At 48.9% G+C, this 19393-nt stretch overlaps 9 protein-coding genes across 11 annotated transcripts; 4 read left to right on the top strand and 5 right to left on the bottom strand.

Annotated features, from left to right (window-relative positions):
* Nucleotides 1–3329: 3329 nt before the first annotated feature.
* Nucleotides 3330–3762, bottom strand: FOXG_01363 (uncharacterized protein; the record flags this gene model as incomplete). The annotated part of the gene is made up of 2 exons (XM_018378182.1): nucleotides 3330–3357; nucleotides 3395–3762. 2 exons carry the CDS (start codon nucleotides 3760–3762, stop codon nucleotides 3330–3332), a joined length of 396 nt encoding a protein of 131 aa, XP_018234050.1.
* A 309-nt stretch (nucleotides 3763–4071) lies between these two features.
* Nucleotides 4072–6243, bottom strand: FOXG_01364 (uncharacterized protein). 2 transcript variants are annotated; one of them, XM_018378183.1, is made up of 4 exons: nucleotides 5959–6243; nucleotides 5148–5897; nucleotides 4398–5100; nucleotides 4072–4339 (listed from the first exon to the last, which is right to left on the bottom strand). In XM_018378183.1, the coding sequence occupies exons 1-4, from the start codon at nucleotides 6213–6215 to the stop codon at nucleotides 4142–4144; spliced, it is 1908 nt and encodes a 635-aa protein (XP_018234051.1). In that variant the 5' UTR covers nucleotides 6216–6243; the 3' UTR covers nucleotides 4072–4141. The 2 variants fall into 2 exon arrangements, with proteins under 2 accessions (XP_018234051.1, XP_018234052.1); XM_018378184.1 differs by having other exon boundaries at nucleotides 4072–5100.
* Nucleotides 6244–6593: 350 nt separating this feature from the next.
* Nucleotides 6594–9559, bottom strand: FOXG_01365 (beta-glucosidase). 2 transcript variants are annotated; one of them, XM_018378185.1, is made up of 3 exons: nucleotides 9364–9559; nucleotides 7424–9309; nucleotides 6594–7378 (listed from the first exon to the last, which is right to left on the bottom strand). In XM_018378185.1, the coding sequence occupies exons 1-3, from the start codon at nucleotides 9437–9439 to the stop codon at nucleotides 6785–6787; spliced, it is 2556 nt and encodes an 851-aa protein (XP_018234053.1). In that variant the 5' UTR covers nucleotides 9440–9559; the 3' UTR covers nucleotides 6594–6784. The 2 variants fall into 2 exon arrangements, with proteins under 2 accessions (XP_018234053.1, XP_018234054.1); XM_018378186.1 differs by having other exon boundaries at nucleotides 6594–9309.
* Nucleotides 9560–10236: 677 nt separating this feature from the next.
* Nucleotides 10237–11835, top strand: FOXG_01366 (uncharacterized protein; the record flags this gene model as incomplete). The annotated part of the gene is made up of 3 exons (XM_018378187.1): nucleotides 10237–10342; nucleotides 10396–11467; nucleotides 11514–11835. The coding sequence occupies 3 exons, from the start codon at nucleotides 10237–10239 to the stop codon at nucleotides 11833–11835; spliced, it is 1500 nt and encodes a 499-aa protein (XP_018234055.1).
* A 289-nt stretch (nucleotides 11836–12124) lies between these two features.
* On the top strand, nucleotides 12125–12497 carry FOXG_01367 (uncharacterized protein; the record flags this gene model as incomplete). Its single annotated transcript, XM_018378188.1, has 2 exons — nucleotides 12125–12293; nucleotides 12346–12497. 2 exons carry the CDS (start codon nucleotides 12125–12127, stop codon nucleotides 12495–12497), a joined length of 321 nt encoding a protein of 106 aa, XP_018234056.1.
* A 547-nt stretch (nucleotides 12498–13044) lies between these two features.
* Nucleotides 13045–13386, top strand: FOXG_01368 (uncharacterized protein; the record flags this gene model as incomplete). The annotated part of the gene is made up of 1 exon (XM_018378189.1): nucleotides 13045–13386. The coding sequence occupies one exon, from the start codon at nucleotides 13045–13047 to the stop codon at nucleotides 13384–13386; it is 342 nt and encodes a 113-aa protein (XP_018234057.1).
* Nucleotides 13387–14313: 927 nt separating this feature from the next.
* Nucleotides 14314–16062, top strand: FOXG_01369 (uncharacterized protein; the record flags this gene model as incomplete). The annotated part of the gene is made up of 1 exon (XM_018378190.1): nucleotides 14314–16062. One exon carries the CDS (start codon nucleotides 14314–14316, stop codon nucleotides 16060–16062), a length of 1749 nt encoding a protein of 582 aa, XP_018234058.1.
* A 147-nt stretch (nucleotides 16063–16209) lies between these two features.
* On the bottom strand, nucleotides 16210–17155 carry FOXG_01370 (uncharacterized protein; the record flags this gene model as incomplete). The annotated part of the gene is made up of 3 exons (XM_018378191.1): nucleotides 16210–16720; nucleotides 16773–16854; nucleotides 16915–17155. 3 exons carry the CDS (start codon nucleotides 17153–17155, stop codon nucleotides 16210–16212), a joined length of 834 nt encoding a protein of 277 aa, XP_018234059.1.
* A 431-nt stretch (nucleotides 17156–17586) lies between these two features.
* FOXG_01371 (uncharacterized protein) lies at nucleotides 17587–18732 on the bottom strand (the record flags this gene model as incomplete). Its single annotated transcript, XM_018378192.1, has 1 exon — nucleotides 17587–18732. The coding sequence occupies one exon, from the start codon at nucleotides 18730–18732 to the stop codon at nucleotides 17587–17589; it is 1146 nt and encodes a 381-aa protein (XP_018234060.1).
* Between the last annotated feature and the right edge of the window lie 661 nt (nucleotides 18733–19393).

Consider the following 19393-nt stretch of genomic DNA (forward strand, 5'->3'; position numbering starts at 1 on the left):
AAACATGAGAACCAATTGCATCTTTTTATTTATTCATTATGAAGCCTCAAAGTCTGCAGTCACAACAACACTCTCGGCCATCTGATGCTGATGATCCCTAGCTCTGCTCTCTCGCAACCTCCACGGCCTTTTATATCCTTGCTTCCTGCTCCACCTTCTCAAATATGGAGCTATAATTGTGCTCATTGATACCAGCAATTCTGGCTCGTCCTGGGTGTTGGTTCGAAGGACTCGTACGAGTAATGGTGCGTCGACTCGCCCGATAAGATACGCCTCTGAATCCTTCAGAGTCCAAGTTGTTTGTTGTGCTATTATTTCCTGTGTGACTATGCGGTCTTGGCACAGTGACACAGCCGTCGAGAAGAGGGCTGTGGTGTTCATCCATTGCTCTTTCGGGCCTCGGCATCTAACCAGGTCCGTTTCGAAGCACCTCGTCGCCACATAAGCGAAAGTCGCTACGTCCTCAGAATCGGCAAGTATTCGGGCCCAGAAGCTCTCCTTTTCGATGGGGATTTTGAAGCATTGTACTGCTAAGCCTTGAGGGATGCAACCAACAACGAAATTTTCACCCTTCCTATCTACGCCCGTGTCTTGGAACAGAAACAGGACAGCGATAGCAAGTCTCGAACTCTGCTTGCAGTTCACGGTCTAGCTTTTGGTAATGTGCTCTGAAGTCTTCATGTCGTAATATCTCCAGGATATCACAGCCTTGAAGTCTCTCCCAGTAACAAGGCGCGGTAGCAAGGTCTGCCACGTAGGCAGGTAGGATATCGGCGAGGAGCTCTCGCAGCCGCACCCGTCGTGCTATGCCAGTACAAAAGCTAACCTGGACAGCGAAAGGCCCTTCTAGATCGGCGTTGGAAAGGGATTTCTTGGCAAGGATGTTGGACTTCTTGGTTTGGCCCAGTCTCTTCACCCACGTCTGGGCGAAGTTCACTATTCCTACCGCGTTTTGTCCGCCCTGGAAGCCAAGGCCTAGCTGCCTTTCGGACACCTCTCAGTAGCTTGAAATGTTCCTAGTTCCTTCAGCCATGGAATAGCCATCTGGACTTGTTCCTGTGGCGTCACCGTGCAGTCCTGGTTTATCGAGACTCTTGACCCGATGACCTATTTTTCATTGCGAGGGAAGGCTGAAGTGAACTTTATTTTGTCTTCCGATACTGGGCTCCAGTGCAGAACAGGCAAGTGGTGACTTTCTGTTTCTGTCGAGGCGGAGGTAATCAGGCCACCACCAATGGATATTGCGTGGAGGTTTTCCGAGTCATCTTTTGGGATGATGAAATCTCCAGGACCTCAGGTATCGAGCAAATCTTCAGGGCAAGCCTTTAAGTCGAACTTCTTATCACAATCTCAGCTCTCTAGGCCTTTCGTTTTATTTCCGCGCCATTCCCGCTCGCGGAATCACTTTTTTCGACCAAGCCTACGTTTGCAAATACTATTGTGGACCATGTCAACTGATCCACTGCGTCTCGACGATTTTATTCATCGGCTAATCTATGAAAAGGGCTATAAGACCTGGTCATCGTTACTAAAGAAGGCAACTAAAGATCCTGAGATTCCTTCAGCCAGCTTACGGGTCGAGCATCTCTTCCCTCAGCACCCTTACTTTCCGACCGGACTTGAACTCGATACTACTAGGTTGCTAACAGTCACATCAACGTAGGTTCCTGGGACAGGATCCTGTGATTTACCGCCCTTCGAGCAGCCTTTTCGAATTTTACCGCGTGTTGCTACGCCTACCAGATTGTTTACCTCGACCAAATTGCCTCTCCCACCATCTGTCTGGTTCAAGCAAAGTGACAATCATCTCACAGTCCTCGTTCTCGCATGGGCGTATGCTTTATCAGCGCGACGGGCCGAGATTTTCTCTCAAGCATTGCCACTGGAGTACACTGACAGTCAAGCCGAGTGGTTGGCCACGCGTACTTGCGACAACACAGAAGCAACCGTAGATGTTGGAAATATCAGTTACGACGCTGCACGATGGGGGGGCCAGTCGTTATTACGCCCGGGCCTATGTTAGAAAGTCTCCTAATGTTGTTTGGCCCCTATAAAATTCTTGTCTCCTTGGTCCTCAACATTGGAATCACTTCCAGCTATACGATTATTCAGCGCCTCGAGGAGTAAAGCGCCAAGTCACCCAATCCTGCCTAGTTCTTGAGCCGGCAGTTCAGTATATTTCTGACTATTATACACTCCATTCCGCTCACGATCAAAACTGTGTTACTTTTGCGATAGCCCTCATGCTCCCGTTGGCCTACTATGATAGGATAAGCATCCTACTTCCGGTGCCACGAATGTGCACTGCACCTTCAAGAATCAGGTCAAGCGCAGAATCGATAGAAGAACCAATCTATGGGCGAGACATCAGGCAGTTCGATAGGCTCCTCACCTTGTCTTGCAACCCTCACAGAGTGAAGTCCATTCTTGGCAGTATTTTCTACGAGCCTAGTGTACTATGCAATACCTGTGGTCAATGGTTGCAAGGTACTGCCACTGTCCTCCAGTCAGGGTTGATACAAAATCTAGATATTCTGACTCGGACGTTCTCCCTTCGAAGCCCTCATCTGAGTTCCCTGTGGCTTGGTGCCATCATTGCTGGCTTCCACAGGAGTTTCTTAGAGGCCCCCGAGGACTCCTCGGACTCAACAGGATCGATATTCATGAAGCGGCTTGGACTGGCACCCTGATCTCCTTCATTGAAGTCAAGTCATCCTGCAGCTGCTAGTCTTATAGACTATAGAGGGCTGGACCCAGACAGGGATATTTCAGAACAAGTCACGCGAAATGTATTTATGTGGATGCGAGATAGATGGCTTTCCAATCAATGAACGGGAGATACATAACCATAAATGGTTTAACGATGGTGACTCTGACGGTGACGATAGCAACTGTGCCGAAGGAGATTGTGGTGCCACAATGGGTTGTAACTTGAGTGTTAAGGTTGGCGGCTGGATCTCTGGTGTTATGACCGCTCGCTGCAACTCTCTATAGGATCCGATCTACAATAGGAGCATGAATTTTGAGACGTCGGATGCTGGCATCAACTTAACAAGAGCTTGAAACAGACCAAGCGATCATTCTTCTGCAAAACGCTACTCATGATGCAAAGCCATGTATGTGTATAAGGACTGCATCAATGCTAAAGTGAACGTATTTATCCGATAGGCAGAGATAGAGCCAGTTTAATGAGTGCCTAGAACTCGAAGAGGTCATGGATGTCTGAGAACCTAGACAGGACATAATCCAAGGCAAATATGTAACGATCCACTGAGCGTCAAACGTCAACTTTACGCCCGAAACAAGGGCATGGATCTTGGCCGAACTTCTTAACAGATGCCGTTACTTGGGTCGGCCCTATGACCTTGTCAGCTAAAGACCAGGTAAAACTCACCTAAAAACCCAGCCGCTAATCATTGAGCTTCCTCCGCGAGCATAGGAATTGATCTCATTCTGAAGACGCAAAACGCATTCATCATCGGCAAGATCAAAAGCATGATAGATGTTCAGATTCTGAACCATGAATTCAAGCTTCTGCGTGGGAGAGTGCTGAACGCACGTATGTGCAGCCTCGCCAGCAGCAAAGGTACCTTGGAAAGCACCGAGATATCCGCTGTGGCCTTTGCAGGCGTTGACAACGTGCTGGCGAGCAGCGGCGCGATCTTGCCATTTGGCGCCGGTCCAGAAGCAACGAGCTGAGACGGTATTGATGGAGAGGCTGATGAAGGCGATTACGAGGATAATTAAGATAAAGGACTTCATTTTGACTGAGGTCTTTGAGTGTCGTTTTTGGGTTGCGGAATGCGGCATCTTTATGGGAGTTGAAGAGCTGAGAATGCGATTTAATAGCTTACATAGTAGGCCGAGAGTACGGGTGCACAAAAGCTAAATATTTATTTGCAGAATGAATGTGTTCTTCAACCGCAGAGTCTACTTCTGGATCAGTTGCATATCGCCTTCCGGAGGATTCGCAGCAAGCTCCAACGGACCTTTGTGTGATATAGTTTCGTGACAGACAAAACCTAGGCAGGCAAAAAAAGCCTAATGCCTCTACGATCATTACACAAGCATCCTTTGTGAAACCTCTGTATCAAATTTCGAGGCAATGTTTCACGAATCATCCGAAGAGAATCGTCGTGCCCTATGTATCATGATTAATATGTTGACCCTCGTCTATCCAACTCCTCAAGCCGTCTGTATTCACAATCTCGCTCCGATCGAGGTATGACAGCACTTTTGTAAATTCCTGGATGTACTCCGAGACACGACGGGAGAGCTGTCTATCCATCTCAAAGGGACAGTTGAGAAGGGAACTGGCAATGCTGCGCACTTTGTAGATCTAACGTGGAGTTTTGTCAATCTGTGAGATCTTAATGAGGATGTGACGTGAGACTTACGAGATATAGACCGTTGGGCTCTAGGTACGCATGAGGGATGCTGTGGAGGATATGAAGCAGTTGGCGGGATACGTCTTCACGGTCTTTCCAGTTTTGTTTGAGTTGAGTTGCGATGTATGAGTCATCTCCCTCTCGGTCCGTCATCTCTTGCAGTGCGACGTCCATTTTGTCGAGGAGGAAGTTCTGGAGCCATAGGTGACTGACGTGCAGGTTGGCTCTGGTGCTTTCATTTTGCAAATGCTCGATATGAGCCTCAGTGAACGCACCTTGGCGCCTATCACTACTATCAAATGGTTGGTAGTTATCGCCTGGCCCCCATTGGCGCATGTGCGTTGGCAAACCATCAAGTATATACCGCAGTTGATCAAGGAGATCTCTCAGCTTCGATAGACGCTCCTCTGGGGATCTACCAAACCCGCAGTTGCAACCATCATTGACCATGGACTCTCGCATACCCAAGAGGAATGCGCGAGATGCCATGATGAACACAGTAGTGGAGTGAAATGGGGCATCGTCTGCTGAGTCAGTGTTGTTTGGTAGCCCTACGGATGGTGTTGATGGAAGCTGGCCGACGATTCCTGTTTCGGTTATGTTCTCGTCGACAATGTTGAGAGGCTCTAATGCAGCAAAGTTGACATCTCGGATGGTATAGTTGTCGAGATATGTTAAGTAGTTGCATCTACCCGGTTGGATCTTGGAATGTCTGACATCTCGTTAGCCGACAAGAGTGCTTGAAACTGATGGACTTACGCGAAAGTGTAGAGCTGTAGCCAGAATGACTTCTTCCGTAGTTGAGTCTCAATGGGATTTAAGCCCTCGTACTCAGAAACAAGATGCATACCCAATAGTCTCGCAAGCTGCATCGACTCTGCTTCAAACATGCGGCTTTGGTTGATCTGTCCAACTTGGAACGCTCCGATCGAGAGACAGTATGCCGTAGCCCACTTTCGATGGCTGATATGATCCCAGTAATCCGCAGGCCGAAGACGGATGCACATCTGAGAGCAGTGGCTAATCGTAGCTGTGCGAGTGCCAAATCGAGCTGCCAGAGCGTGGTAACTGTCAAACTTTGATGGTAGCAAGCCCACAGTCAACGAAGCTATTGATACGAATAGCAGTAGAGTGTCGAGGTCGGTGATATCTTTATTTGATGCTAAGTCGTTACGGAAGGTTGGTAGATGTACGACAGGAACAAGAGGGTATATGTGGTCGATGTAATCAGTCATGATGGTCATGAACAAGCTTCGGGGGCATATTTCATCCGTTTGGGACTGATGCTCGAACAACTCGACATTTTGAGGCTGGATGAAGTGCGCGTCATGGCTGTGAATGCGTGCACGGCTTGGTGATGGCGCATTAGGCGATGATCCAAATGCCAGACTCAGATGAGAATTCCCGAGAGGTGTTGGAACTTCCGTATGGAGCGTCTCATCTTCTTCGTAATGGGTCGGGCTCTCAACGTGTAGTTCTGGAGAGATGGCAGCAGGTGGTTGAGTCGTCCTGATAGTTGTTAGCCAGGCTTTCATGTGACACGACAATACCAAGGGTTCGATATGACTACCTTCTTCTCTTCGGACCTCTAGGCCTCGTGGGTATGTCAAAACTACACTGAATATGCAGCCTCGAGCATCCCACGCAATGCGACGCTGTTTCTGCACCATCCCTCGGAAACACGCACTTCCTCCGCCGAGCACGACACGCATCGCATGCCCTGGTACTCAACTGTCTCGCTTTTTGCCGGCCAGCTATGATAGACTCGTCAGCTGCATTGTCGGTCGACAACAGTGATGTGCTGGGGTCTACGTCTGTCGCTGCCATGATAGGTAACCGATCAGTCGGGTCAGTTTCTGGGGTTGACGAGGCGGAGAAATACAGACTGCGGAGTTAATCGAGACCCGCTGGAATAGTCAGTGGGCGTCATGTGCCGCTTGGACTTTTTCGTTAGTTCATTTTTGTCGGAGCCGCAATTCTACGCCTAAAATGGTGGAGAACTTCCGAGTATTCGGTGAAAAGGACGATGCCTTCCGATCAGATTAATCGACGTGCATCAATTCGACTTTGTGTGAGTTTGAACTATTGAGTAGCTAATGAAGTTTGACTCGCGACAATACTCCGCCATGGATTTAGTTGCATGCTGCTGAGCCATGATGGAATGAATCACAGTATCGCTTGACTTTAATGTAGGTCGCCTTTCTAAGAGTCTTTCGATGGCACTCACATCCCCCAGCGAATAAGGGCGAAAAAAAAAAAATTTTTTTTAAAAAAAGACAAGTTACTTGATGCGAATAAATTATATAAATCATTATGCCTTATATCATCACATTAATCAACGACGGATCGTAGAATGAATAATACGGTTTATGACGATGTAGGGTAGTGAACTCTTATCATGTCCGAAGTCCCCGCCACGTCGTCGCGTTCTGGACCGTAAACGTCTTGTCCAGAAACTCACATCTACTGCTCATGCCAACAAGAACAGTATAATCTCCCGCGTCACTGCACCAATAATCCTCTCTCTCACTCCAATAGCTCGTCGCGCGGAGAACATCCAGCTCAACCTTTGCCCTACCATTTGCTCCTGGAACCAGATTGATCTTGGCAAAGCCCTTGAGCTCCTTGCTAGATCTCGTAATCGTATCAAGAGCAGAAGCAGTAAGTGGTGTTGGGTGAGGTGGCTTGACGTAGACTTGTACGACCGCAGCGCCTGATCGCGAGCCAGTGTTAGTCACATTGACGCTCACTATCAACTTCTTGCTCTCCGACTCTCCGTGCTCTTCGACGCGAAGATCAGAGAGCGTGAAGGTAGTATATGACAAACCATGTCCGAAGGGGAACAAAGGTTCAATGTCGAGCGTGTCATACCAGCGATAGCCGACATGCACGTCTTCGCTGTACAGAACGCGTCCACATTCTGATCGAAAGCTCAAGGCACTGGGGTTGTCTGACACGCGTCTTGGCATAGTGATTGGCAGTTTGCCGGACTAGAACTGTTAGCAGAGCACTACGAGATGACTGGGGTGACTCACAGGGTTCATAGCACCGAAAAGCACATCGGCGATACCGTTCCCGGCTTCATTGCCGCCGAACCACGCTTGCGCAATGGTACTAGCCTGATCAACCCACGGCATTGAAACAGGCGTGCCACTCTGTATGAGTACCACTGTGTTGGGGTTCGCTTGCAAAACTGCGGAGATCAGATCATCGCTACCGGGAGGAAGAGACATGTTTGCGCGATCTTGACCTTCACTCTCCCACTCCCCACTCGTCCCAACGCAAAGAACGACTTGATCTACGCTCTTGGCCAACTCAACAGCGTCTTGGAGTGCCTGTCGCGGCTCAAGTCTGGGGCAACCTCCGAGACGCATACCGCCTTGTCCAAAGTCAACGACTCCCGAGACCTTGAGATCAGAGGTCTTGTCGCAGCCCCAGCGCACGACCACGTTGTAACTCTTGCCGCCTTCAAGCATCCTGCTCCCTGTCTTTTCGACGGTACCGCAACCAAGGAATGAACTTCCCGGCTTTTGGTCAACGACATTTGAGACTACTAGCTCACCGTCAATGAAGAGCTCGCCAGTTCCATGGACACAAAGACCAAAATCCCATTCTCCTGTCTTTTCTGGAGTCAAGACACCCTCGATATCAGCGTACCAGATCTGCTCCAGTGCTGGATGCTCATAGTCCACAAACCAGATATTCGAGTCATCAAGAATCCTCGTCTCGAGGACCTTGCGTGTATCTGGTCCGGAGCTAGGAGGAGGATCATTATATATGCGCAAAGTGAATCCTTGACGCTGTTCGCCAACTGTCTTCAGCAGCTTGCCTATTTGAGGCAGTGATCGATGACCATAGAGTCCTTTTGTGAAGGAAACGTCCTTCGCAATACCTCTGATGCCCTCCAGTGGAGAAACAGTATGGTATGCTCGAAGACTTGCACTTCCACCACCGCAATAAGTGCTGATGTCGGCATTGGGTCCAATCACAGCGACCGGCTTCGCAGGATCCAGCGGCAGAACTCCCTTGTCATTTTTGAGTAGTACCACAGACTCGGCGGCAGCTTCACGAAGGAGTCGACTGTTCTCCTCACTCTGGAGTTGAGTCTCCGGCGCGTTCGGTGGAATACTCGTGTTCTCCATCGAATGCTTGACCAACTTCAAAATATTCCTCACACGCTCATCCAGTGTTGACCTCTTGACTTTATTCGACGTAACAGCGTGAACCAAAGTCTCACCACGCCATCTTGTAGGACCCGGCATTTCGAGATCTTGTCCCGCATTGATGGCCTCAGTCGTACTGTAGGTTCCGAACCAGTCGCTCACAACTAGTCCATCCCACTTCCACTCATCGCGCAGGATATCTTGCAGCAAGTGATGGTTGTCTGGTGCATGTGTGCCGTTAACTTTGTTATATGCCGTCATGAAAACTCTCGGACTCGCCATCTCAACAGCAATCATAAACGGAAGAAGATACACCTCCCTCAACGCCCGCTCCGTGATCTGTACATCAACAGCCATACGCGCACTCTCCATATCGTTACAAGCAAAATGCTTCATGGTAGCAGAAACACCATTCTTCTGCACACCATGCACATAATGTCCCGCCAAGATGCCTGAGAGAATAGGATCTTCAGAGAAAGACTCAAAGCCTCTTCCGCCTAATGGTCCTCTTTGGATATTGACGGTAGGACCAAGAAGGACGTGCGCACCTTTGGCGTGGGCTTCGTCTGAGAGTAATCGACCCAGACGGTGGATTAGGTCAGTATTCCATGTTGCGCCTAGAGCGGTGCCGCAGGGAAGACATGATGATGGGGTGCTGTCGAAGAAGTGAGTTCCTCGCACGCCGTTGGGGCCGTCTGAGAGGCGGATTGGGGGTATTGAGAGGCGTTCAATTGCTGCTGTGTGCCACCATCCGACTCCTTAGAATGTTGTTAGCAATACTCTTTATGAAGAATCGTGAGCTGATGACTTGCCTGCTGTAAGCTGGACCTTTTCCTCAAGGGTCAATTGCTGGATGAGGGCCTCTACATCCATTCTGGCATACCTCATCTCAACTACTCTTGTTTGGCAAAGTGATGATGTGATTGATGCTTGACAAGGAAGGGGATTCTAGCTCGAATAGAAATGTTATTAACTAACCAAAAATGACACTGAGCTATATAGTCCATGAGCATGATCGTGATGCAGCATTCTCATCCTCGTGCTCCATCATGAGACGATAAATCTCCGCCAGAATTACAGCCAGTCCACATTTTGCCCGCAATTGGACCAAAACTGCACTGAAGATCACGGCAAGCCCAGCACGCAAATCACCCACATTGAGAAGAATTTCTCGCATTATGCGCCAGCTATTTCTCCTCAAAGCTCACCGAAATCATCTGCCGTGTTCTTTACAAGGGGCGGAGAAATACATCCCCACTAAACCACGCCAACAACCAAGCTAAGCTCACACCAAAATCTCAATTCTCCGCCTCGTAATAGTTCGCTACGTGAAATCCCCACCAGCAAATCTCCGCAATGCGACATCGCCCTTGTAATTTTTCTAGCGGTATGGGGAGACGCGAAAACGTCTGATTCCCCATGGGCAGGATTTACTCTGGGGTTTTGACAGAGCCTAGTGTGCCATGTGACACTTTAAATGGTATGGAGTATTCTGGTGGATTTTTTTGTTTGTCAATAACGTGTATGGGAGGAGTATATAGACTTGCATATGCCCTCCGCAAAACATCAATGATCGACACAGGCTTTTGACATCAGGTCTTCAATTATCTCTTGGAGTTGATCCTCGATATTTTTTTCCTTCCTCCTACGACAATTAGACTGGCCCTCAACTCTCTGCAGTAGCCATGGGCACCGTCGCTGAAGTTGGCCATGGGCCGTCCCATCAACCATGGTGGAAGACAAGCCATTTGATCAAGCTCAACTCCATCATCCTGTCACTTGTACTCTTCTGTAAGCCCTCATACTCAGCATCTCAAGTATCCAACTAATCAATCCCTTCACAGCCTCAGCCAACGGATACGACGGCGGTCTAATGGGCTCTATCCTCGCGCTCAACACCTGGAACTCATTCATGCAGCACCCCACCGGCGCATATCTCGGCTGGATGACAGCAATCTACTGGCTCGGCAACGGCCTCAGCACTCCCCTCGCAGCATGGTGCTCCAATCGCTACGGCCGCAAACCAGGTCTCTACGCTGGCTACTTCTTCCTCATAATCGGCGTTGGAATGCAAGCTGGTGCACCCAACGAGAAAGCTTTCACATATGCTCGACTCTTCATCGGTTTCGCTGCTGGCTTCTTGGGAAACTCTGCGCCTGTGCTTATCAACGAGATCGCGTATCCTTCGCATAGAGCTATTGCGAGTGCGCTGTTTATGTGTGGGTGGTATGTTGGCGGTACGATCTGTGGATGGGTCACCTTTGCGTGCCGTGTTATTCCTAATGATTGGTCCTGGCGCATTCCGGTCCTGCTACAGATTTTCTTACCGCTGTGTGCACTGCCGGGCTTTTTGATGGCGCCGGAGAGTCCGAGATGGTACGTCAGTGTTGGACGATTAGAAGAAGCAACAGATGTCATTGCGAAGTATCATGCTGGAGGCAACAGGGATGATCCGATTGTGAGCACGCAGATGATGGAGATTGAGGCTGCTATCACGGCAGAGAAGGATGCTGCTAAGAGTGCGTCTTATCTCGACATGTTCAAGACCAAGGGAAACCGACATCGATTGTTTATCTCGGTCACGCTTGGTTTTGTTGCGCAGTGGGCGGGCAATGGTGTTGTGTCGTACTATCTGCCTCTTGTGTTGGACTCGGTTGGTTTGAAGACAACGACTGAGCAGACTCTGATCTCAGCTTGTCTCAATGTCTGGAATCTTCTTTGGGCTACTGCTGCAGCAGTCAGTGTTGATCGACTTGGCCGCCGATTCCTTTTCTTGACTTCGGCGAGTGTCATGTTTTTATCATTCGTTGTCGTCACTGCTCTCAGCGCATCCTTTGCCAAGTCTGGCGCTTCATCAATTGGATTGGCTGTTGTGCCGTTCCTATTCATCTTCTTTGCAGGATATGACGTTGGACTGTAAGCTTCACTGATGTTTCGATTTTGTCACAGCTAACATATTCAGAACACCATTCCTTGTCGCATATCCCTGCGAGATCTGGCAATTTTCTCTTCGATCTCGTGGTCTCACGGTGGCCTGGTGCACGACCGTCGCATCAATCTTCTTCAACAGCTTCGTCAACGCCATTGCTCTCGACGCGATTCAATGGAGGTATTACATTGTGTTCGCCGTTATTCTGTTCATCTTCATTTTCGTCGTCTATTTTACCTACCCCGAAACACGTGGACACACGTTGGAGCAGATGGCGGTTATATTTGATGGTGATGATGCAGTGCCGTCTCAAGCTGTTGCACTGGAAAAGACTGATGTTGAAGAGAAGGAATAATGATAGGAATGCTGAGATAAGATAAGGCTTGTTAGTAATCAAAACAAGCATCGTCGATCGTCGATCTAATGATATGATCGGTGATTGATTGATTGGTCGATTCTGAATCTGACGTTTTAGGCTGCCGTTGCTATCAATGACGTCAGTGTGAATGTATCATGTGCCCAGTCTCGTCGTAAGCTTGATTCCTTTCAAAAAGGCTTCTCTCCTCTTCCTTTCCCCTCTTCTTCTGTATCAACACTTTGTCTCAATCAAATCACCAAATAATACTGCGAAAGTGGTTGCCAAAATGCTCAACAACGCTGTCATCGCTTTCCTCCAGCTCTGGCTTGCTACGCTTGCCTTTGCTGCTCCCATCGCTGACGAGGTTACCGTCACTGGCGCTAAGCCGTGGCACTACGGAACTGGTGGTGGAATTATCGGTTTCATCATTTTGGTCCTTGATATTCTTGTCTGGAGTGCGTATTTCCATGTCTCCTCGCTGTCTAGACCATGCTAACGAATGTACAGTCGAGGTCCTTCAGTCGAACCGCCCCGTCTCGCACAAGATCCTTTGGTGTCTGGTTGTCTTCCTCTTCCCCGTCGTCGGAATGATCATCTACTACCTCTTCTCCAACCGCAAGTCTCACATGCGCAACTCTGACTACACCCCGGTTCCCTAAATGCATCGCGCATCAATTGACGACAGTCACGCGACACACGGCAACAATACGACAAATGAAGAAATGGGGCTGAGGAATGACGTACGAGGCAACAGGAAAGTGGAAGTGGAAACGGGCAACAATTAAATCAGATAGCGACTTGTTTTTATGGTAAATGAATTGACGAAACGTTTACTTGGGAGCTCCGAGTACGCCTTGCAGCCGTGTGAATATGGCCACGACCACAGCTGTCATTCAGCCTGGCCAACATCAACTAAATTGTCTTTCTGCCTGTTTTAATTCCCCGTTCGACTGCGAAATAAATCTATTTTCTGCCTTGACTGACTAATTATCCCATGTTAGTACATTTACTTGCACAACCAACTGCATATGCACGTCTACGCGCGCGACAAGTGAAACATCAACATGGCGTAGCATCTCAGCCGGCCGTTGGTCCAGACCCAACAACATGTACTTATTTACGCCAAAATCCATGCCAACAGCCATAACAGATACATACAAACAATTGCAATTTCATTTCACCACCTACGGCGCTTCTCACTTCACAATGCCACCCAATCAACGCGAAATTCAGCGACAGCTGATGAGAAAGTACAACATCATTTTTGACGGTCCAATTGACTCAATCACCAGTCCTCAGTGGCCGGGCAACTGCAACACCATTTTTGACCACATTCGGCGACTCGGCAAAACGGATTACTCAGACTACCGCGAGAGCATCTCCGCAGACTTCACGCGGTTTACATGGAGGCACCAGGTTCAGCAGCGCGCAAAGCGTATTACAAAGATTGCCAAACGCTGCTTAGAGAGCAGGAAGAATGAAAGCGGATGGCGTCTGGCGCTCGAATCAGAAGTCATGACCCGATTTTCTGTAGAGATTGCTTGGTAAGTTCTGTCAGGTTGATTATCGGTCACAAGATTGCTGAAATATTAACAAGTCGGAATTGCCGTGGACGACTTTGGCGTTCTGAGTAAGAAGTCGACCCAACCACTCAAGAGGCTGAAGAGGATGACCCTAATTCCCTTCGGGCTCGACAGAGGAGGCGTCAGTCGTGTACATGTAAGCCTAATGGCTTCTCGCGAGACATGTGAGTGCATTGTATCGTTGAGTTTGGACCCATGTTAATCACTTTTTAGACCAGAGCAGGGAATCAGCCCCTTGTTCGACGACAGAGCTGAAGAAGCAATTATCTATTCTAGTGAACTGCGAGCGGAGCTCCCGAAACGTGAGCACCGCCCCGATCGAGTCTTTGGGCTACAGGTTACCGAAAGGCTCTCTCGGCTACTAAACTACGCCGAGGATATCAGGAGTAGCCCGTTCAGGCTCGACGGAGATCCTCTTGTCTTTCCCTTTCTGGTGATTGAAGCCAAATCTGAGAAGGGCAGTGATGCTTTCACCGACACGCAGGTTCAAACTGCCTTCGCTATCAGAGAGCTACTCTCCATACAGCAGGAACTAGCCCATGTTGCGAATGAAAATGAAGAATGGGATGGAGGTCCACTTGTGTGGTTTCTGTCATACAAAGGCGAGCAGTGGAGAGTATTCGCAGCTTACATTCATACCACCCCTGATACGATATCTTATGTGAGTATAGCACGCATGAAACACATTTAGAGTCTAACACTCTTGCAGCGAGTGGTTCGTCTTTGGAGTGGCGGCGTCGACTCGCTAGACGGTGCACTTCAACTGCTTCTCATTATCGACTATATCGCTGATTGGGCACGGGACATCTATCGCGAAGGCATCGCCCGTAGCCTTCAAAGGCTTGCGCCCACTGACTCGGAGAGCCTGAGGCACGATGACGATATCTTCTCCATGGCTGGAAATATCAGATCGTGGATTGCCAGTAATTTCGACAGGAGTCACGACGCAAAGGACCGGCCTATGGGAGTCTCTCTCTGCAAATTCGACTGCGGGTCAGGAGTTTTTCGAGACGCTAGATTTGTTGACTCCCAATGCATCGGTTTAGTTATCACCCACCACAATGTCGAATCCTTTCTGCGGACAGCCACCACGGACGAGGAGACAAGAGGTCTGATATCCATTCTTCTGGAAAGCTTAGAGCGTCCCTGTCTTGCGAAGGGCCAAGTACTCAACGACTTGGAGCTCATGTGGACAGACACTGACCGCAATCTGTCTGAAATACTACATCCAGAAGACGTATTCTATGTTGTCGCTGTAGCAACATTTTATCTCAGCCCAGGCTGGAAGCCAACGAGAGAATTGACGTATCTAGCAGTCTCAAAGAAACTTGTCCAAGACTCCATCCGGTCCCCAGCGGGGCCACTTTCATCCACCATACAACTTGAGAAAGCTCCGATGGTCGAAGACTTAGAATCATTCCGCGGGCTTCTTAATATGTCGGCCGAGGATAATTTGAATGCCTGTCTTTATAACTTTTGCCTTCGGACTGATAAGCCAACCAGAGCTCGACGTTCGGAAGTCAACTATGTTTGGAAGACCCTACCGACAGTTGCATCGGATGATGCTGATCGGGAGCTACAAGACCGAGTTCTGCGGGCTTGTGCACGACCTAGCACAAGGAACTTTGTGCGTAAGCTGCATTCCATATATAAGATAGGGAGGAATGAACCGGATGTTTCATTTCTTCGTGTATCGTCAACAATGGATCGACTGGCCAGCCCCGAGGATTTGCAACTTCGACCCGACATTTTGGACCAGACAGAATGGCCCTGGGCACACGATAGCAGTTTCAAAACAATGAAGGAGTCGAACAAGGAATTGATCATTGTCAGGAGAGCTGCGCAGGTTACTTATTTCCGAGCGGATATGTGTATCTATGTTCTCGATACATCACTGGCGCAGCGAGGTATTCCCCAAGCTCTATTTTCTTGTCCACCGGAGACCCACGTGCTTATGCTCAAGCTTGATGAGGATCCCAGCAACATTGGTAGGTGGGGAACCTCGTTATATCCAGAAGATGAGTTCAGGAAAGGTTGGAACCTTGCTATTCATACTTCAGACGACATAGGCCGTCTAATGGATCACTTTGACAAGTTGAAGAAAGAGCTAAGGCAGTATCGAGGTTTTGGATTACTATCTAAGTGGAAGCATGTTACGACAGGTTGGGCCATGGATCAGAATATTAGGTCTCTGGACTTTGCCTCTAATCGGCCTTTTATAAGACATTCATACCAAGCCCCGCTGAGTAGCACATTACTCAAAGAGGAAGACTATGGATCTGACCGATTGCCTCCAATGCCCTTCCATTCTGGAGTCAAACAGGCGAATGATGCTACAACGAGGGCAGCGGGGTCAGCAAATAGAACGGCCGAATCAGTACGCAGACCAACACTAGAACGGATATTGCAAAACACAGACAACACTCGAGACGGTGACGACCGTGCGAACTTCTCTGCTATGCCAGAGCAACGAAAAGAAAAAAGGCCCATAGTGGCGGTGGATGAGCCTGATGAGGCTGAGTCCTCAGCACATGCAGAACGACGAGCTCGTCAGGAGCGTGAAGTTGCCCGACGGTTTAATAGTGATTTTCTTTCCGACAAGGAGCTGGAAGAATTGTTGGCAAAGGGAACGCTTTTCTGAACTGCCACATACTGGTATTGGCGTATATCTGTACCATTATAAATTATCCTGTTATAAGAACTCAATAAATAAAGATGATAGAGTCGGAACAGGTAGAAGTCACAAATACAGTTAGAAGATAGCCATAAAATTCTTATTCCACTCCCTTCAAGACAAATATTTAGTGAACCACCTAACTAATTGGTCTTCTGCCTGATCAGCCATATCTTTCTCCTCCTTGTTATCCGGGTTGCCTCTAACAGCGAACCCGTGCTTTGCATTAGGAATGATAACAACTTCAGTGTCCACATCCTTCTTCGCATCCAGGATCTCAGCTGCCTTGTGCACCTCCTTCAAAGGCAAGGCAAAGTCGACATCACCAATGGCCATACTGTAGGGCAGTTTCACAGGTTCGATGTCTCGGGAAACCTCGATTTCACTCGGGTGAGCAGTGAAGGCTGCGTCGATGATCGTCTTGCCATTCGCAGCTACCTCGCCGTGGGCTAAATGGGTGATACCATATGCGCCCCAGCAGAAGCCCACCACGCCAACCTTGAGATTAGCTGCTTCATTGCAACGGAGGTCGTCCATGAACTTGCGAATGCCAGGATAACGCTTCTCGGGCTTGTTACGAATACTGAAAGGCACCATGACGAATGCAGCCTTTAATAAGTTCCATCTGATTCTCTGCGTTAGGAATAACAGTGTTGCTTGGTACATGTTTAACTTACGGTTTTACCAGCCATCCCCAGAAACCTCTATCATTAAGAACACTGTCAATGACGGCTTTGATGGATGCGGGCGCAGATGTGCCTGAAAATAAACACATTAGCCTCCAAGTACCGAGGACATGGACAGAAACCATGAACTCACCATGCATGAAATCAGGAACGTATACTCTGCAGCCAGTTCGCTCTGCATATCTGTCTGCCACACCACGTAGGTTTGTCGTGTTCCACCCAAATGCATCCGACATGACAACTATCAGTCCCTTTGTCGAAACCTCTTTGGTCTGAGGTTCTGTAACGTATAAATCATGACCATGAAGTTTGGCCTCGCGGCCGTAAACAGGACCAGGATGGTCATGTCCTGTGTAACAGTCAGCGCACGGCATTTTGCTTAATGTTGACGGCTGAGTTTGAAGCACAAAAAGAGGGCCAGTCACTCATTCAGAATTGGCCAACTAGAGATACCGAATGAAATGCTAATTGGTGAGGATTGCGCTTTATCAAGCTTAGTTGAGACTACGACTGTTTCCCGTGTGGGGTTCCGAACACCCGGCCCGGTGGGCACCCCCACCAGAAGTTCCTGATATGCTCTGTTGTTATGGATCTAGTTTAGCACCCACTCGCTAAGGGAGTCTCGTCAGGTGGCACCGCAAGAATTCAACGCGCTTGTTGCTTCATAGCATTGATATGCTACCATCACGGTTGCATTTTCTAACTTAATAAGTGATGCTCATTGACAGTAATACATCGGACTATTTGATGATAACTTGTTGCAAAATGAACGCCAAAATAGTTATACAGCCAAGTATAGACAATTCTACCATGAGTTAGGAGCAACGTCTGTGTAGACTCTGAAGCCACTATTCTGCTTCGCATCCTCGAAAGCCTCGTGATGCTCCTCCAAGCCGTACACCTTGTGACTCGAGCCCCCACGCTTGCCGAGCTTGAGAACCCCCGAATTTACCATCTTGATAGTCAACTCAATTCCTCCTCGTGATACCATGACCTTACCAATGATCTTGATGTTTTTGTGCATCACGAGTGTGTACGGAACTGAGATAGACCCAGACGGTGCTCCGCTGAGGACAACCCTGCCTTCTGGTAGCACAGCCTGTATGGCGGCCGAGAAGTAGGGAGAGCCGTTCAAGCTGCCTGATGCCCAGTCATTGTATACTTCGACACCGCGCCCATCGGGGCTTGCCTTTCGGATTGCGGCCGCGTCCACCTCGTCATCTCCAGTCATGACAACATAGCTGAATCTCTCGTGGTTCCCAAGCTGCTGTTTAAGGTATGCGAGCTTCGTCTCACTACGACCAATAGCAATGACGTTGGCGCCCAGAGCCAGTGCCATGTCAGAGGTGATGCCTCCGTAGGTCCCAGTGGCTGGACCAAGTACAATCGTCTCGCCTGCTAGTAGATTGGCAGCCTCGAATAACGCTCCAGCAGAGATGCTGTAGAAGGAGATCTCGTGAAGGTCCGCAGGCGTGTATCCAAGCTGCTTGCATAGCCGATCCTCGTCTAACATAAAGACATTCTCGAGAGGAACCTTTTGATACTGTTGGAGGGCGCCATCTCGCCATTCTCCCTGCATGAGCTTGCGGCCTTTCGTGCCCTCTCCGCCGTGGTGTCCCTGGATGATATTCACGCTAGGATCGTCTCGCGCATAGATGGCGGCCGAGAAAAAGACCAGATCACCGGGCTTGGCAAGTATGGCATCCGATCCGACAGCGTGTACCCGGCCGATATGGCTTGGATGCGGCACCAGGGGAAGGCTCAGGTTGAAGACAGGCAGCTTGCCCTGGTGAATATCTTCGGCATAAGGGAATACCACTGTGTTTAGAACTTTGACGACGGCTGAGCCAGCTGTTGCCTCAGGGACGGGGAGTTCAACGAGCTCCAGAGGTTTGTCGAATGACGAGAGCCATAAGGCACGATTCGTAGTTGTAGGGACGCTGGGACTCATGTTGGGACTGGTGGAATGGGATTGAGCGGTGAAATTGATTGGAGAGAAGGGAGGCTTTGGGAAAGTTGCAGTTGGTAGCTAAATACAAATGCTTGACTAGTCTCAGTAAGCAACAAGCCAGCTACCTCACCAGCTACTACTACCAAGACTTTCGAGCCAGCCTCGAAAAGGAGCGGGTGGAGTTCATTCCCACCCGATGACACAACTCCACCCGTACAACCCATGAAATCTCCACGTAATTGATGTCTAGCACCGCTTTGGGAGCATATTTGATCAGCTCGAAAACTGTAGAGTGGGCAAAGCCAAACAAAGTGGTGGTGGAGTTCCAAGACTCGCCGTATTTCGTCAATTGATACATAGAGATAGTGATTGTACATGAATATTACGGAAATTTACAAGAGAACCTGCCCAGAGGTCATTACAATCTTAATGAGAATAGAAGAACCCGATCAAAATAGTGAAATCAGTTCTCAGTTTTTAAACGTCCTTATATTACCATGCCATCCCGTTCAAGTAGTCTAGACTCTCCATGTCCTGCTGGGTCGGTATGCCTGCTTCGCCCAACTCTCCTGTACTAAATATCATGCCCCAGGTTTCTATATCGTATTCGTCCAAATTTCCAACTGATGTCGGTGCATGATATTGTGTAGTTGGCTCTATT

Source organism: Fusarium oxysporum, chromosome 1, assembly GCF_000149955.1.
Source record: "Fusarium oxysporum f. sp. lycopersici 4287 chromosome 1, whole genome shotgun sequence".
Classification (NCBI taxonomy): domain Eukaryota; kingdom Fungi; phylum Ascomycota; class Sordariomycetes; order Hypocreales; family Nectriaceae; genus Fusarium; species Fusarium oxysporum.

Bases quoted from the DNA above. Each gene is read 5' to 3' on its own strand.
- FOXG_01364 (XM_018378183.1), bottom strand. From the start codon at position 6,215: ATGGCAGCGACAGACGTAGACCCCAGCACATCACTGTTGTCGACCGAC. The intron at 5,898-5,958 runs GTAGTCATATCG...AACAACTATCAG, and splicing joins AGAGGTCCGAAGAGAAGAAG to GACGACTCAACCACCTGCTG. The intron at 4,340-4,397 runs GTAAGTCTCACG...ACTCCACGTTAG, and splicing joins AGCCCAACGGTCTATATCTC to ATCTACAAAGTGCGCAGCAT.
- FOXG_01365 (XM_018378185.1), bottom strand. From the start codon at position 9,439: ATGAGGTATGCCAGAATGGATGTAGAGGCCCTCATCCAGCAATTGACC. The intron at 9,310-9,363 runs GCAAGTCATCAG...CAACATTCTAAG, and splicing joins AAAGGTCCAGCTTACAGCAG to GAGTCGGATGGTGGCACACA. The intron at 7,379-7,423 runs GTGAGTCACCCC...TAACAGTTCTAG, and splicing joins TTTTCGGTGCTATGAACCCT to TCCGGCAAACTGCCAATCAC.